The sequence below is a fragment of the Hyperoodon ampullatus genome, assembly GCF_949752795.1.
Source record: "Hyperoodon ampullatus genome assembly, chromosome: 11".
Lineage (NCBI taxonomy): Eukaryota > Metazoa > Chordata > Mammalia > Artiodactyla > Ziphiidae > Hyperoodon > Hyperoodon ampullatus.
The window spans coordinates 31,519,869-31,536,849 of NC_136924.1; the positions used below are offsets into that span (position 1 = coordinate 31,519,869).

Below are 16,981 nucleotides of genomic sequence, written 5' to 3' on the forward strand. Positions count from 1 at the left end.
GTACCCCAATGTTCACTGCAGCACTATTTACAATAGCCGAGACATGGAGACAACCTAAATGTCCATCAATAGATGAATGGATAAAGAAGATGTGGTACATATATACAATAGAATATTATTCAGCCATAAAGAAGAACAAAATAGGGCCTCCCTGGTGGCGCAGTGGTTGAGAGTCCGCCTGCCGATGCAGGGGATACGGGTTCGTGCCCTGGTCTGGGAGGATCCCATATGCCGCAGAGCGGCTGGGCCCGTGAGCCATGGCCGCTGAGCCTGTGCATCCGGAGCCTGTGCTCTGCAACGGGAGAGGCCACGACAGTGAGAGGCCCGCATACCGCAAAAAAAAAAAAAAAGAACAAAATAATGCCATTTGCAGCAACATGGATGGACCTAGAGATTATCATACCAAGTGAAGTAAGAGAGAAAAGAACAAATATCATATGACATCACTTATATGTGGAATCTAAAATATGACACAAATGAACTCATCTATGACATAAAAAGAGACTCACAGACAAAGAGAACAGATTTGTGGTTGCCAACAGGGATGGGGCATGGGGGAGGGATGGATTCAGAGTTCGGGATTAGCAGGTGCAAACTATTATAGAGAGAATGGATAAACAACAAGGTCCTACTGTATAGCACAGGGAACTATTGATATATTCAATATCCTATGATAAATCATAATGGAAAAGAATATGAAAAAGAATATATATACACATATATATCACTGAAGCACTCATTATACAGTAGAAATTAACACAACATTGTAAATCAACTATACTTCAATAAAATAAATAAAAATACTTTTTTCTAGGGTATATAGCCTGATGTGGGCAACTTACCACTGATTTTACCTGGATTGTAAGGGCCCCTTTTGATCTACACGCATAGAATTCTTTTTAGCTCGTGACAATTTTTCTTGTATTTCATCAAACTCTGGAGGGACCATCCAACACCTTGACTTTGAAGTGCCTGCAGCCCTTAATTTTCGTTAGCTTTTCACCAACTCAGCCGCTTCATCCCAGGGTAACATGCCAAAAATGTACCTCCTCTAAAATACATTTTAGAAGCTCTAACATTTCACTCCCCAAACCCAGCCTTTTATCCTTTCAAAACATTTGGACAAAAACTCCTGCTCTCACTGTAAAAATTTTCTAACCTCACCATAATCTCCAGTTGACTTTGCCCACTACTTTCTCACTATCCATCAAATACCTCTGGTGTCTCTTTTTCTTTTTCTTTTTGGTGGGGGGCGTCCAACTCATATTCCAAAACCCATCATTACACCTTCTCTCTTGAATCACTGAAGTTGTTTAACTCAAATTCCGTACAAATAAGACCTGTGGTACCAGAGAATAACACTGCACTGAAGTCCAAGAGAACGAGATTTCAGCAGCACTTAGACCTCTGATTAGCAGAATTCTGCTAATACCTTTGGTAAGTTCCTTATTAACCAAAGAAAACATACGCTGTTTCTATAGCGTGGGATTCTTGAAAAGACACAATGAAATCAGGTTCAGGAAAGCATTTCCTTCTTTTTTTTTTGCGGTATGCAGGCCCCTCACTGTTGTGGCCTCTCCCGTTGCAGAGCACAGGCTCCGGACATGCAGGCTCAGCGGCCATGGCTCACGGGCCCAGCCGCTCCGCGGCATGTGGGATCCTTCAGGACCGGGGCACGAACCTGCGTCCCCTGCATCGGCAGGTGGACTCTCGACCAGCGCGCCACCAGGGAAGCCCAGCATTTCCTTCTTTATCAAGGGGAATGGACGAGAAGACCACAGCAATGCAAGTGGAAAGGGATCAATGTTCAAGATGGGGAAAAGGTGGGTCAGGGGACACTAAATTGCTTTAAATGACTTTAAGTCTGAGCTCCAGGAGGGGCATGTCACATACACAGATCTGGAACAACTGTCATATTCGGAAGAACCATAGAGAATGGTAGACATAAGAGATAGAGAAAAAAGTGAGCCCATTCAAGGAAGGTAAAAACTCGGAAACCACTTATCACATTAACGCGTCACAGGATAAATTTAAGTGTCAACCAGGCTCCCAGCACTGCCATTCGGATTATAGTTGAAGGCATGGGGATGACAAGGAGAGGACTTAGTAGATATGCTAGGTCCTCAAACACCTGGCTGACCTACTCTGCAGACCCCAAACAGAGCTCATGCATTTTCTGGGAGCCATCATTGGCCAGGTTGTATCTTAAACATTGGGCCTAAAGAAAAAAGTTGCAGGCCTTGCCCTCTTGGTTCTCACAGTCTAGTATGGAAGGCAGACAAGTGACCAGACAATGATATATACACTCACATTCAGTCTTTCTTAATGCTCAGGACCAATGGGGGCGGGGGGATCAAAAAGATGAAGATTTCAGTACAGCACAAGGCGAACGTTTCTAATCGAGTTTCTAAATATGGAACAAGGTCCTTTGGGAGGTAATGATCTCTTATCTCTGGAAGGACTGAAAAGCAGAAGATTAATGACCATTTACATAGAATATTATAGAAGGAAGTGGAAGGTTATGCCAGATGAATGCCACGTTCCTTCCTAATTAAGATTCTATGATTTTCAGAAGGAGACAGAGCCCATTCATTAGGACACTCCATTACATAAAGAGACACTTGCCTGTGTACAAAGTGAGTTGTACAACTGACACAGAAAGATTCTTTTCTAACACAGATTACAATTTCTGTTAGGTGTCTACAATGTTCCATGTCTGATATTTAAAAGCCAAAGATCAGTCTTCTGAATACAGAAAAGTATGTTACGCATTTCACTTATCCACGTCTGTTCTGTGATCTCGCACTCGTTATCGGAGAGAAAAGCCTAACACAAAGGCCCGAGGTGCACTGCAGGCCTTACAGAACCAGCTCTCCCATTCAAAAACCATTCAGATAATCCAGGAACCAGCAAAGCAGTAAAGAAAATGGGGAAATGCCAACTTTTCCAGACCTGGACATAATATGTAACCTCAGCCAGCCCTCCTGCATAACGTTTGACCCACAAGGAGAGAAAGAACAAGAGCCTAAATCCATAAACTATTCTAGAAAAATAACCTAAAACATGTGCCCTCTGATGAGTGGTCAGCCGTCGTCTGTTCCTTTGTTGTAGAGGAAGAGAAGGTGTGTTGACGTGGTAGGTTTGGAAAAGAGAAGATTTAACAGGTTAATCACAGCCATCTCCAAATATACCAAAGAGGAAGGGAAGGAAATAGAATCTGCTGAGGGCCTACTATGTGCCAAGCACCATGCATTCCATTACAAGACCTCAGTTAACTGCATTTCTTCTTTACCAATAAAGGGGAGCTAGAGCTACCAACGTGGAAAGACAATTAAGTTCTCTGTGTTACTCTCATCATTACCATATTACTGGTGAAACTGGACATGGCAATTCTAAAGGCCACCTGGCTTCATTTCTTTCTTCTGCAGGGCATCTCCGAGCAGATCCTACCCTCTATGAGAGACACATGTCCCAGACCTTCTGTCTCTCCTCTGCAGGTCAAGTCTAATTGGAACGGCTCCAGCCCATGGGGGTATCTGGCCACTGCAATGGAAGCTCGGCCATTGCCAAGTGTGTGGTCCCTTTGAACTGTACTCCAGGCCTGGATCATAAAATCCAGATCCAATTTGGAGAAGAGTCATATGTGAGATTTGGGGCAACTTGCTTAACCCCCACTGGGCCTCATTTGTCAAAAAATAGCTATGAGTATTGGGTTTCTTTTTAACCCTGAGACCCTATGAGTTCATGTCATTATCAATCCCTCCCAACTGAAAATGCACATCACTCAGGAGGCATATCTTCCGAGGAAACAGATGGGGCGGGCAGTAGTGTCTCCCCCCCCCAGTGAGAGGAACAATAGAAGTCTGTCTCCCAAAGGACAGCAGGTGCTGAAAGATGGCAGTTATCTAAGAGAACCTCTATAATACTCCATAGGGACCAGCACAAAGGCAATTGAGTATGAGTAGGATGGCAACTTTTAGAGTCAACCATCAATGTTTTCTGTGACCACAGCCCTGAATCTCACTTCATCATCTTTCTGATGCTGGTAATGAGCAGGCATCAGGTCTAAGAGAAAAGGAGATAAATGAGGGCTCCCAGCTAGACAGGGGAATCATGAAACAGCCCCGGCGCCAGCCACTTCCCTTCATGAGCTCGGGATCATCCTCACCCCAGTGGAGGCCTGGGGGTGACTTCCCGGGCCAACTAGGGGCAAGATCAAAGGCTGCTGGGCATGCAGGGCCTCGTCTGAACACTGGCAAATATCTTGCTGATTTAAGGCAAACTGTCCAGAGTGGTGACTGTTTAGTTTAGAAAATGATCCTTGGATGGCAGTGATGGGGCTGTCCCAGCCCTCAGCAGCGTCATTAGTAAGACACACTTTGGTCCCCGGCAGGAAGGCTGCTCGCTGCAGGCCTTTAAATGGAGGGGTCATGCTTAACGCATTTATTCTTCAGGAACAACAAGAAAAAGAACACCACCGAGAGCTCAGAGGATCCTTGTCTAGACACAATTATAGTATCTTAGCTTAAAAACAGGCCACAGAGAAGGAACCAGAACACAGGAGAAAGAACACGGATTATGGAGTCAGTTCTGGGTTTTAATCCCAGCTCTACCACATACTAGCTATGCATGTGATTTGGGGTTATTTAACCTCCCTAAGCCTCAGTTTCCTTATCTGTATAATGGGGATCATAATAGGACCGATCCACAGAGTTATTGTGAGCGTTCCATGAGAGAACCATGTAAACATAAAAAAGAAAGTATTCCATAAATAGTAGAGGTTACACCACAGCCTATGGGGTTCAGAGTCACTGAAAACAGGAACTCTGAGTTCAAGTGCAATTCAACAGTGGCAGCTTCATCCAGTGGCTGCAACCCACGTCCCCCTCTTTTCCTTCAGATCCATCCCACCTCCGTGTCTACTGAATTACACAATCATGCATCTCATATCATTTCATTTGGAAAGGGAAAAATCAAATCGCTGCCTTGGCATTTATTAGCTGCCTGATCTTAGGCAAATATCCTTCAACTCCGAGCTTCAATTTATAAACTGCCTGTGAGATGGAGGTAACGAAACTCCTCTCTCCACCCCACAGGGTAGTCCTGAGAAGTGAGTGAGAGCATGCCACCACCTGCAAAGCTCCACACGAAAAGAAGTCATCGTCCCTGACCTGCTGCTCCCTTCCCCTGATGACAGGAGCTGCATGTCCTGGGTAGAGTTTGGGGCACTCAGGCCCAGTAGCCTGTTGATCTGGGGCCTCGGAAGCTGGAAATGAATGGGCCACATAAACATCAGAAAGACCAGTGAGGGCTTCCCTGGTGGCGCAGTGGTTGAGAATCTGCCTGTTAATGCAGGGGACACGGGTTTGAGCCCTGGTCTGGGAGGATGCCACATGCCGCGGAGCAACTAGGCCCGTGAGCCACAACTACTGAGCCTGTGCGTCTGGAGCCTGTGCTCCGCAAAAAGAGAGGCCGTGATAGTGAGAGGCCCGTGCACCGCGATGAAGAGTGGCCCCCGCTTGCCACAACTAGAGAAAGCCGTTGCACAGAAACGAAGACCCAACACAGCAAAAATAAATAAATTAATTAATAAACTCCTACCCCCAACATCTTTAAAAAAAAAAAAAAAAAAAGAAAGACCAGTGAGCGTTTCACAGGCCACAGGGACGAGCAGGCTGAGCCATCACTACTTGCAAATCCGCACTAATTGGTCATTACAGAGAGAAGCACACCAGTCCAGCGCAAATTTCTCACAGCTCATTTTTTTTTTTTTTCTTTGCGGTACGCGGGCCTCTCACTGTTGTGGCCTCTCCCGTTGTGGAGCACAGGCTCCGGATTCGCAGGCTCAGCGGCCATGGCTCACGGGCCCAGCTGCTCCGCGGCATGTGGGATCTTCCCGGACCGGGGCACGAACTTGCGTCCCCCGCATCGGCAGGTGGACTCTCAACCACTGCGCCACCAGGGAAGCCCTCACAGCTCATTTTTAATCATGCACTGATCCTTCATAACTTCCTTTCCCCTATTACTCCATTCTTTAGCGCTAACAGATAGGATAAGGGGCCCACAGGAGTATTTGTGAGAAATGCCATTTCCAACAGCTGTACAAAGCGATTTCTCATTCCTATCGGGGGAGGCCGTCTTACGTGTCTGCTGACGCTACCATCCGACATGTTTCCTGCATGCAAGTAAAGAACACAGCACCATTCCATGTCATCATCCATCCCTTCTCTAAAGCCATCTAATGGATGGTGTTTCAGTGTGTTCCCTTCCTGGTTTACCTGTCATGGAAAGACACTCCACCTGTCCCACAGCTGCTCCTGGGATGTTAAGGCGGGTTGGCACAGATGGAGCTTCCTCATCTATGCCACTGCAGGGTCACTGGTAGACAAATACCTGGCTGTCTGCGCATGCCCTGAGCCACAAGGGGCCTCAGGAATGTGGTGAATCCTGACAGTGATCAAGAAACTCCTTCCTCAACCTAAATGTCTATTGACAGATGAATGGATAAAGAAGATGTGGTACATATATACAATGGAATATTACTCAGCCATAAAAGAGAATGAAATAATGCCATTTGCAGCAACATGGGTGCAACTAGAGATTATCATACTAAGCGAAGTAAATCAAAGAGAAAGACGAATACCATATATCACTTACATGTGGAATCTAAAATATGACATAAATGAACCTACCCCTGAAACAGAAATAGACTCACAGACATAGAAAACAGACTGGTGGTTGCCAAGGGAGATGGGGTTGGGGGAGGGATGGAGTGGAAGCATGGGGTGAGCAGATGTAAGCTATTATATACAGAATGGATAAACAAGGTCCTACTGTATAGCACAGGGAACTATATTCAATATTCTATGATAAACCATAATGGAAAAGAGTATTAAAAAAGAATGTATAGGGCCTCCCTGGTGGCGCAGTGGTTGAGAGTCCGCCTGCCGATGCAGGGGATACGGGTTCGTGCCCCGGTCTGGGAGGATCCCATATGCCGCGGAGCGGCTGGGCCCGTGAGCCATGGCTGCTGAGCCTGCGCATCCGGAGCCTGTGCTCCGCAACGGGAGAGGCCACAACAGTGAGAGGCCCGCATACCACAAAAAAAAAAAAAAAAAAAAAAAAAAAAAAAAAAAAGAATGTATATATATGTATAACTGAATCACTTTGCTGTACAGCAGGGATTAACACGACACTGTAAATCAACTATACTTCAATTAAAAACAAAACAAAACTGAAACCTCTTCCTAATGGCTTTCCGCCTCTTAGGCACCCAGTGCTGAGTTTAGTGTGTATCATTCATTTAGCAAATGTTTTCATAGGTGAGGCATCATCATGGTTTAGGTTTGTTGAGCAGGTGTTAAGGTTACAAGGTGATGAAAAACAGACAGGATCCCAGCTCCTTTGGAGCCTACAGTCTAGGGGAGACAGACATTTACCAGCTCATCACACAAAGGCGTGAAAGCTTACACTCCACAGCGAGTTTACTGAAGGAACGTATGTGATCCTCCGAGAAGATACAACAAAGAAACCCCTATGAGATGATGAAGGCAGGGAAGTTTCCTTGTGTACATGGAGCTTAAGCAAGAGAACGTGGACTCAGTTAGCGATGTGGGGGAGAGCAGGCTGAGAGTACAACAGACAGAAGAAATGACTTGTGCAAAGGCCCCCAGCGGAAGGGAAGGAGCAGGGAAGACTGGGAGATCCAGTGGGAGCAATGGTGCTAACAGCAGAGGACCCAGTCAGGAGGAGGTAGGAGCCAGGCTGCGCAGAACAACTCGACTCCGTTAAGGACTGTGGTCTCCATCTTAGTAGCATCCGGAAATCACCGAAGGTTTTACGCAGAGGACGGGGAAGGTGTGGCTGGACCTGCCTTTGGAAAGGCTGACTCAGGCTACTGACGGAGAACAGATGTGGGTGAGGAGACGTGAGCGGAGGAGAAGGGAAAAGACTTGTCTGGGAAAACAGAGCAAAGCAAAAAACTGCTGCTGTGTTGGCGACCGAGCACGCAGGCTTAGACAAGGGTGGTAGCAGGGGAGACGAAGACTAGCTAGGACCTCAGATGGCCAGGTGCTCGGAGAGAGAAAGGGACCCATCGAAGGCAAACTCTCGGTTCTGGATGGGCAGCTAAGCAGGTGGTGGTGTTAGGTTCCAGGAGAGGCTCAGGTCGGGGGGAGTGGGCAGACCACGGTTTAGATTTGTTGAGCAGAATTATGTATAAGTTATTATGACTGTTCTCATGAATTATGGAAAAATTATGTTTTACAAAATGCCTTCATACGCACTGTCCTTACCAGATTCTGACAACTGCCTCACGGGATACAGGACTGTGGGTGATAGACGTTTTAAGAGGTAGGGAAATAAAAAGTAGATGGTAGGGACATTTCATGGCAGAGTCAGCAGTAGAAGGAAGGGTCAAGGGCAGGACTCTGGAGACGACAGCCTTTAGAACACATCAGATTGTTATTTTTTTTTAATTCTTATTTTTTAAGCCATGGAGTCCTCAGTTCAAATGGATAAAACTCTAGTGTGTAAAAATAATGGGTACCTGGATTCCTGTGGGCATGAGGGAGTCAGAGCCCTAGTCTTCCGCCACACCAGTCCCCTCCTTTCCTCCAAGACCCTAAGGAAGCCTTGGGGTTCCCAGGGGCAGCTTACAGGCCACTGTGCCTTACCTTTCAACCTCCCAACTGCCCTATGGGCCTTCAATCAAGAGCATTTTAATCCTATATTGCCATGGCTGCAAAGGGGAATGAGGGATTGTCAAGAACCTGCTGCATTTCAGGCACTGCTGGGCCTTCACATGAGTTATCTTATTTAATCCAATATATTCTTCCACAGCTGGCAGGGTTCCACCTGTTTTCAGCTGATCAAGCCAAGGCTCAGAACCCAAATCAGATAGCTCTTTAATGGCAAGATGGGAAATGAAGTTGGGGTTTTCAACTACTTCGTGTTTCCTCAAAGAGCAGAGGGGGTGCAGGCTTGCACGGGGCACAGACACAGGACTGCTCTAAGAAAGAACATGCATGCTGTGCCAGACGTGGCCCCCTCCCCTCCCGCTGCTTTTCCCCATGGTGTTGGCCCTCAGACCCCGGGAGACAGAGTGGCTTGCTTTCACCTTAATTAGCGCAGCAATTTGCTAAATTTTGTTTTTCCCTTTTTAAGAGTGTTAATCAATTTTAGCTCAGAATAGATTGGAATGGCACACAAATTACCACGACAATCCCCAAATGCTAAATTCTGAACATCTCGATCAACCTCAGAGCCTGAAATATGGGAAAATGAGCAACTCCGGCCAACATCTTTGTGATCTATTTAAAATGCTATGGCTCTGAAATGAAAAGATAATGGCTTTATGAGGTTTAGACCAAGCAATTTGCTAAAATCTGCCTTATGCCTAGGTGTTTAGTCCTTCCCAAGGTGACTGGAGACAGAGCAGCAACGGTTTCTGCAAAGTTACATGTTCCACTAATATCAGCAATTGGTTAAATCCACAAGCATTACAGGGTACCAACAAATGCGCCAGAAATACAGAAAAGAACAAGATGTGCTCCCAGCCCCGTCCCGTTAAGAAGGTTCTAAACTAAAGCAGTCGACGGGCAAGTGAACAGAAAACGTCCTCCTCTTTCCTGGAGGAGTCATAGGAAGTTCTCAGAGCGGGTAGCCATGGAGCTGAGTCCTAAAGGATGAGTGGGAGGTGTGACAGGTAGCTGGAAGGGTGTGTCAGATAGAAGGAACAGCAGAAGCAAAGGCTCAAATGCAGGAGGGAGGGCAGAGAGCCCAGAGGTGGTTTCTTCGAGCTGAGTAATAAGCATATTTGCAAGAATGGCCAGAGATGAGACTGGAAGAAGAGTCAAGAGCCAGAATATGCAGGATTTTTAAATCAGACTGTGAATCTCAAGCTTGATGCAGACCATGTGATACCACAGGAAGATTTTAAGCAAGGGAATGACGTGGCCAAATGAGTCTCCCTTGGTTGAAACCCTCTGGCCCAACATAATCCTTAATATTTATTCAACATAGTCTTTTAAAGCACATTCACATATGTTCTCTCATTTGAGCCTCTTAATTAGTCCATGAGGTTGGTGTTATAAGTACATTTCTACTCATGAAAAAACAGATCCAAAGGTATAGCCTGTTTACTTTGTGTCTTATGCCCAGTAAATGACAACATACGAATTCAAACCCGGGCCTGTCGGACTCAGCGCTGACCTCACTGGGTAACAGAATTCTCTAGATATTGGCCACCATAGGCCTTCTTTAGGTACGGACCAGGCCAGTAGCCTCCAGCCTCCACAGAAAGCCTTGGTGGCCAGAACTGCACAGACCAACACGCATGCTGTGCTCAAGAAATGGTTGCTTTAATGCTTCAGATAATCAAATCAGATTCAAGTGGCAAACACCCTCAGTTATACCCTGGACGTTTCCAGTTTGCGAGCTGACATTTCTGCCTTTGCTGCTGTCTACTAAACCATAAACAAGAAAAGCATCCTGCTTGATCTCCCTTCCCACCAGTACCTTGAGCTCATCCGCGTTGTAGAAGTCTACTCGCACGGCAGGCACCATCCAGGTCTGGAAGAGCGTCGCCAGGATCTGCTCGGCGATGGAGTCGGCGATGACGTGGAAATGCAGGGGGTTCCGCCTGTGGGCAGGGAGAGGAGGAGAGTCAGCAGGGAGAACCAAGGCCACAGAGACACGCTCTTACCAGCTGGTAACGTGTGGCCAGTTTCGAACAGCAGTGATGAAGGACAATCAGGCATGTTACCTACTGGGGAGGATGTCAGAGCTGAGAAGGAGAGAGGATGTCTCATCCAACCTCAGGATTTCAGAGACGTGGCCACCAAGGACCAGAAAGGGTAAAATCACTGGTGACATTCAATGCAAGCCAACTGCCATACCTGTTACTAGGGCATCTGTGATTTCTAAAAATCTTAAGTAGAGCATGTGTAACAATTTGGTCAATGCTTTATCTTTACCACCTGGATGTACTGGCATCAGTGCAGAAGCACGTGGACAAAGGATGAGGTCTTTGGACCGGCCGTGTGGAGCGGGCAAGGCACTTCTCTCCCAGCACAGCACTAAGTCCTATCTTCTGCCTGTTCCTCTCCGAAAGAGAAACAGGCAGCCACGATGGCATCACCTGGGGCTCCCATAACTGAGTATCAGCCCACCCTCACTTGTAGTATTTCTAAAGACTTTATTCATTCTACCTCAGTTGACCCGCTGTTACACTGAGCCAGCACCCAAAACACAAACCAGCAGTACGCAAGGGCAAAGCTTCCAATTCAAATGGAAATGGGTTTGAATCCCAGATCTGGCATCTATGAGGGGAGGACTCTGAGCGTGTCCCTTATACCTCTGCACTGCTGCTTCTTCATTCTGCAAAATGTGAAAAACTTCCTCTACGGGCTACTGGGTCAGTTAGATGAGATAAGAAGTACAATATATGATGCATCTCAACAACAAACATAGACGGGATAATAACAGACAGCAGATACGCCTTCTTGAGGGACCGCCAGGCACAAACCAGAAGTTCAACCCAGAAGAACTATTATCAGAAATATCATTGTTCTAGTAAGAGTTAACAGCATACATCGTAATACCACGAATGAGCCCCTCTGGAAATCTAAAGATGAGAATGGCCTCGCCCACCCCGACCTCAAGGAGTTCTTACTATTTAGAGACAGTTCAATATAAACCCAAATATAAACAGGAGGTGGACTGTGATAACAGCTACAACAGAACACAAGGTTCCAGAAGAGTAAAGAAAAAGAAGGGCTAATCTGGACCGGGTCAGAAGAATGTGTAAGAGGTGGGGGAAGTAGTGCCCTGAAGCATAAATGACTTTATTGTTGGCAAAGAAGAGGGGACTCGATCCAAGGAGAATAACACGAGACTCTGGCTGGAGCCCAGGGGGTGCTGAGAGTGTGGTGGGAAGGGAAGGGCTAGCAGGGACTCGGGGGTTCGAGCAGAGAAGGGGAGAGATGCAAGCGCGTAGGGAGCAGTGCAATGAGTGCCTGCTTAAACAGTCTGGATTGGATCAGCTCGGTGGGGGGAGTAACAGGCTCCCTAGCTCTCAGCCTCCTGCAATCGCTCCCCAGCCCTGTTCTAAGTTCTAGATACACAGATTTCTTTCAATTCCCCCTACCCTCGTGCTCTCTCTCCACCTGGGCCTTTGCACATACCGTTTACTCTGCAGGAAACACTCTTGCATTTGCTCCTTCTATAAATACTTATTAAACACCCACTGTTCACCAGGTGGCGAACAGGATGCTGAGGACATGGTGGTTAGACACCATCCCTGCTCTCACGGTCTTGTCCTCTCCTTTTCCCCCCCCACCCCCCGCCTCCACAGCCCCCATTCAGCATTTGGTTCTCTCTCACCCAGCCTTCACTTCTGAGGTCTGCCATCATTTGCTCTTAGAATCCTTCCCTGATGACCCATGACTAAGTCAGGGGTTCTTCCCAATGCACAGTCATCTCAGCATCTGTGCCCATTCTTGGGCTGCAGTTGCCTGTTTACTGGTCTGCATGCCCCCTCGACCGTGAGCTCAGGTGACTAAAGGATGGTGCCAGTTGTGTTGAAATGGAGAGCCCCATGATCACACTCAGTGCCTGGGATGCAGTAGGAGTTCAATAAACGAAATGAAGAGTGGGATAGGTGATGGACAGTGGGCAGCTAAGGGGAACAGAGGTGTACACCTCGTTTAGGAGATTAGGTGAATGTGAAACAAGAATCCGACTTAGTGTCTGGGAAGAGCAACAGGGAAGTGGAAGTTAGAGGAATTTCAAGAGAAGAGATCTTAGATATGGGGGAAATGGAGAGGAAGAGGAAGACACTGGGGTTCCTGGGCTGGTGGTGATTCGTTCAGGACAGGGGCTACAAGAAGAAAGGCACACTGGAGGAAGACGATGGGTTTGGGACTGGGTATACCAAGTTTAAGGTGAGGGTGGCAAAGCCAGGTGGAACTGGGTAGATGAGTCTAGACCTGAAGAAAGTTATTATCCAAGGCCAACCTGCCAAACACATAACAGGTGCTCAGGGTGCTGAGCTGAACAAATGACCCAAAGGAGCAATCAGCACTGTTGAATTTCTCCATGGCACCCATTGCGTGAACACTGTAAACTCTCCCATTAAACTTTCTATACTCAGGGCTTCCCTGGTGGCGCAGTGGTTGAGAGTCAGCCTGCTGATGCAGGGGACGTGGGTTCGTGCCCCGGTCCGGGAGGATCCCACATGCCACGGAGCGGCTGGGCCCGTGAGCCATGGCCGCTGAGCCTGCGCGTCTGGAGCCTGTGCTCCACAACGGGAGAGGCCACAGCAGTGAGAGGCCCGCGTACCACACACAAAAACAAACAAACAAAAAAAACAAAACAAATAAACTATCTATACTCAGAAGGAAGGGGAATGCCTGCCTTACAGCTTCCCTGGTAGCTTCCCTATCAGAAGCTGCCAGCAGTCCTAGGTGATGACTGGTGGCATGAGGGAGTGACGGTGTATTTGTTCATTGGCCTGTGACCTACCTGGACGCTAAGCCAGAGACGGCTAGCAGCCACTTGGAAGTCAGGGGGTCCCTTTAGCCCTCAGTGTTGGCACAGTCATCTCCCTCTCCCACGAGCCGTGACCGGAGTCTTATGTATCGAGAATGAATGAAGATAAATCTGTATAAATGTCAGCTTGCATTGTTATCCACAGTAGAGAGATGGCTTAATTTTAGACATGGGGTAACAATACTAAACAGATCAAGATACTCATATTTGCCCCAACACACCATGTTTTCCACACATCTGTATCTCTGTCTGGGTTGTTCCTTCTCCCTGGGATACTCCCCTGATACTTGGAGGTTCCTGAGTATCTGTTCTTCCTCTCAAACTCCCTTTGTCAGTCATCTCCTCCTCAAAGCCTTCTGTGAGCCCATCTTCATCCCTCCCTTTTCCTGCTAACTGGGCACCTCAAATGAAAAGCTAATCTACCACTTACAGCAAAGCACTGTGTGATACAAATTCAAACACCTGGCTCCTTCTCTCCACCGCGAGGCCTCTGAGAACAGGAACCATCTTTTCATCGCCACCCCCAGTGCCCAGCAGAGAGGATGGCAAATAATGGGTGCTCAGGAAACACTGGTACAACAGGGGAAGAAAGCCAGCGCCCCTCTTTCCTTGTCACCGTTCACATTCCCATAAGAATGAGGTGGATAGACCTAGAGTCTGTCATACAGAGTGAAGTAAGTCAGAAAGAGAAAAACAAATACCGTATGCTAACACATATATATGGAATTTAAGAAAAAAAATGTCATGAAGAGCCTAGGGGTAAGACAGGAATAAAGACACAGACCTATTAGAGAATGGACTTGAGGATATGGGGAGGGGGAAGGGTAAGCTGTGACAAAGCGAGAGAGAGGCATGGACATATATACACTACCAAACGTAAGGTAGATAGTTAGTGGGAAGCAGCCGCATAGCACAGGGAGATCAGATCGGTGCTTTGTGACTGCCTGGAGGGGTGGGATAGGGAGGGTGGGAGGGAGGGAGACGCAAGAGGGAAGAGATATGGGGACATATGTATATGTATAACTGATTCACTTTGTTATAAAGCAGAAACGAACACACCACTGTAAAGCAATTATACTCCAGTAAAGGTGTAAAAAAAAAAAAAAAGAAGTAAAAGCAGCTGATGGCACGCTTGCATCAACGGTTCAGGGCTGGCACTCTGCTCCAGGACATCTGGGTCAGAACCCTGGCTGCATTAACGACTAACCGAGGGACCGAAAGCATGTGACTTCATCTCTCTATGCCTCAATTTCTTCACTTCAAATCAGAAACAGTAATGGTAAGTAAGCAGTAGTACATTGGGTAATTGTGACAATTAAGTGATGTATATAAAGCACTTAGCAAATACCTGGCATATAATATTTCAACATATGCTAACAATTGGTATGGTCTGAATGTTCGTTGCCCCCCACCCCAGATTCATAAGTTGAATCCTAACCCTTAAGGTGATGATACCAGGAGGTATGGCCTTTGGGAGGTATTTAGGTCACAAGGGAAGAGTCCTCCTGAAAGGGGTTAGTGCCCTTATGAAAGAGGCCCTCTTGTTTTTTTGACCACATGAGAACACAGAGAGAAGTCTTCAGTCTGTAATCAGGAAGTTGGCCCCCAGCCAGAGTCAGGCCATGCTGGTGCCATGATCTTGGACTTTCCAGCCTCTAGAACTGAGAAAAAAAATAAATTTCTCTTGTTTATGAGCCACACAGTTTGTGCTATTTTGTTATAGCTACCTGAATGGACTAGGACAACTATTATCTACATTAACTTATGAAACTGTTATTTTCTCTACTGCTTTTGCATCACTTTTCAAATAAAGTATTTTCAATTAATTCTTCCATTCACAGACAAAAAATGAGTTGAATGAATAAACACCCAACAAAGAGCTATCAAGCAGCAAGTAAGGCAGAATAGGGATTTAGGCAATGAATGAGCTCAGAGTTCTCTCTTCAGGCAGCAATCAATCTGGCAGAGACAGAGAAAGAATACAAATAACCACATAAATGTTAGAACACCGGTGTGCCATAACACTGGGCTACACACACAGCCACAAGTTTGGGAATGGCACAGCTCCCAGGGAGCCACCTGAAGACACTGACATGGATGGTGAGTGAAGGTACTCTTGGAACTGGAGAGTGAACAACTTGCACAACTGTACAGGATGGTTCCACAAGGAGGAACATATATGCCACTGGAGTATAAGGGTGGGAGAGACCACTTCTCACTAGTAGAGAATCTAGGAAGTGTCCATGGATGATGTGGCAAGTAAACCGGACCTTTGGATGCAAAAAGATGAAGAATAGAGGAAGGCATTCTCCAGGAGGTAACAGAATAAGGAAAGGAACAGAGGTGGGAAAGGCCACCGTATGTCAGTGAAAGAATAGTCTTATTTGAGTGGATCACACAACAACGTTTATTGAACACCTAGTGTATGCCCGGAATGGGGAGGAAAAAAAGAAGAGAGAGACAGTATTAACAACAGGAAGACAGCCAGACAAGGTTTGGGGAGCTCAGCAGGAAGCAGATTGAAGTTGTAATTCAGGAGGTTAATCTAGGTACCAAGCAGAAGATGGACCAGCGTGGGTAAGAGGAACAGGCTCTCAGAGGAGGACGGTGCAAGCATTTTTTTTTTTTTTTTTTTTGCAGTACGCGGGCCTCTCACTGCTGTGGCCTCTCCCGTCGCAGAGCACAGGCTCCGGACACGCAGGCTCAGCGGCCATGGCTCACGGGCCCAGCTGCTCTGTGGCATGTAGGATCTTCCGAGACCGGGACATGAACCCATGTCCCCTGCATCTCAACCACTGCGCCACCAGGGAAGCCCCGGTGCAAGCATTTGTATGAGGCTTTCCCCCTCTTCTGCATTCTTCCTCTGGTCTATTTAAAACATCTCTCCAGAAGGGAGTGTAACTCCAGAAAGACACTGGGCTCATCTTTAGGGCTAAACTAGGTGTTTGCATTGTCAAAGGGGTCAGTGAGCCTCATCAGCCTCCCTCATTAGACAACTAAGAAAATGCTTAATCAGAGGACACACAGTCCCCAGCTCAGGGGACCGCCAGGACCCTGACAGTTTGCTGACCCCGTCTCAGTAATCCAATGCGGTCTAGCCAGCAGTAGCTCACATCTCATCGTGGGGAGGATGAACACCTGGAGGGGCTCTGCTAATGTTCCACCTTGGGTACCATCACAAGGATGTGGGCCCTGTCAAATGCACCTCCAGCGGCCACGAGGAAAGCACCTGAAAGCATGGCCCAGACAACTTTTCATAGAGCCCCTGGGTAAGCCAGAACATCGCCCTTGAGCTTTTTTTTTTTTTTTTTTTTTTTTTTTATTATTGTACTCATTTTTAATTATAATGCATATAATTTGAATTTTTTCTACTTATTAGATTATGAAAGATTTCCATGTTATAGTTGTCACAATTTTTTTTTTATTAGTT

General features: G+C 46.8%; 1 protein-coding gene across 4 annotated transcripts in view; it reads right to left on the bottom strand.

The window, feature by feature from the left end:
* The window catches only part of LARGE1 (LARGE xylosyl- and glucuronyltransferase 1), a gene marked incomplete at its 5' end in the record, with an annotated part of 449,451 nt that overhangs the window by 267,791 nt on the left and 164,679 nt on the right, over nt 1–16,981 (bottom strand). For all 4 annotated transcript variants that reach the window (XM_079714495.1, XM_079714492.1, XM_079714494.1 and 1 more), the window contains one exon: nt 10,519–10,642. In XM_079714495.1, the coding sequence (XP_079570621.1) occupies nt 10,519–10,642 (124 nt within the window). The remainder of the gene's footprint in view (nt 1–10,518; nt 10,643–16,981) is intronic.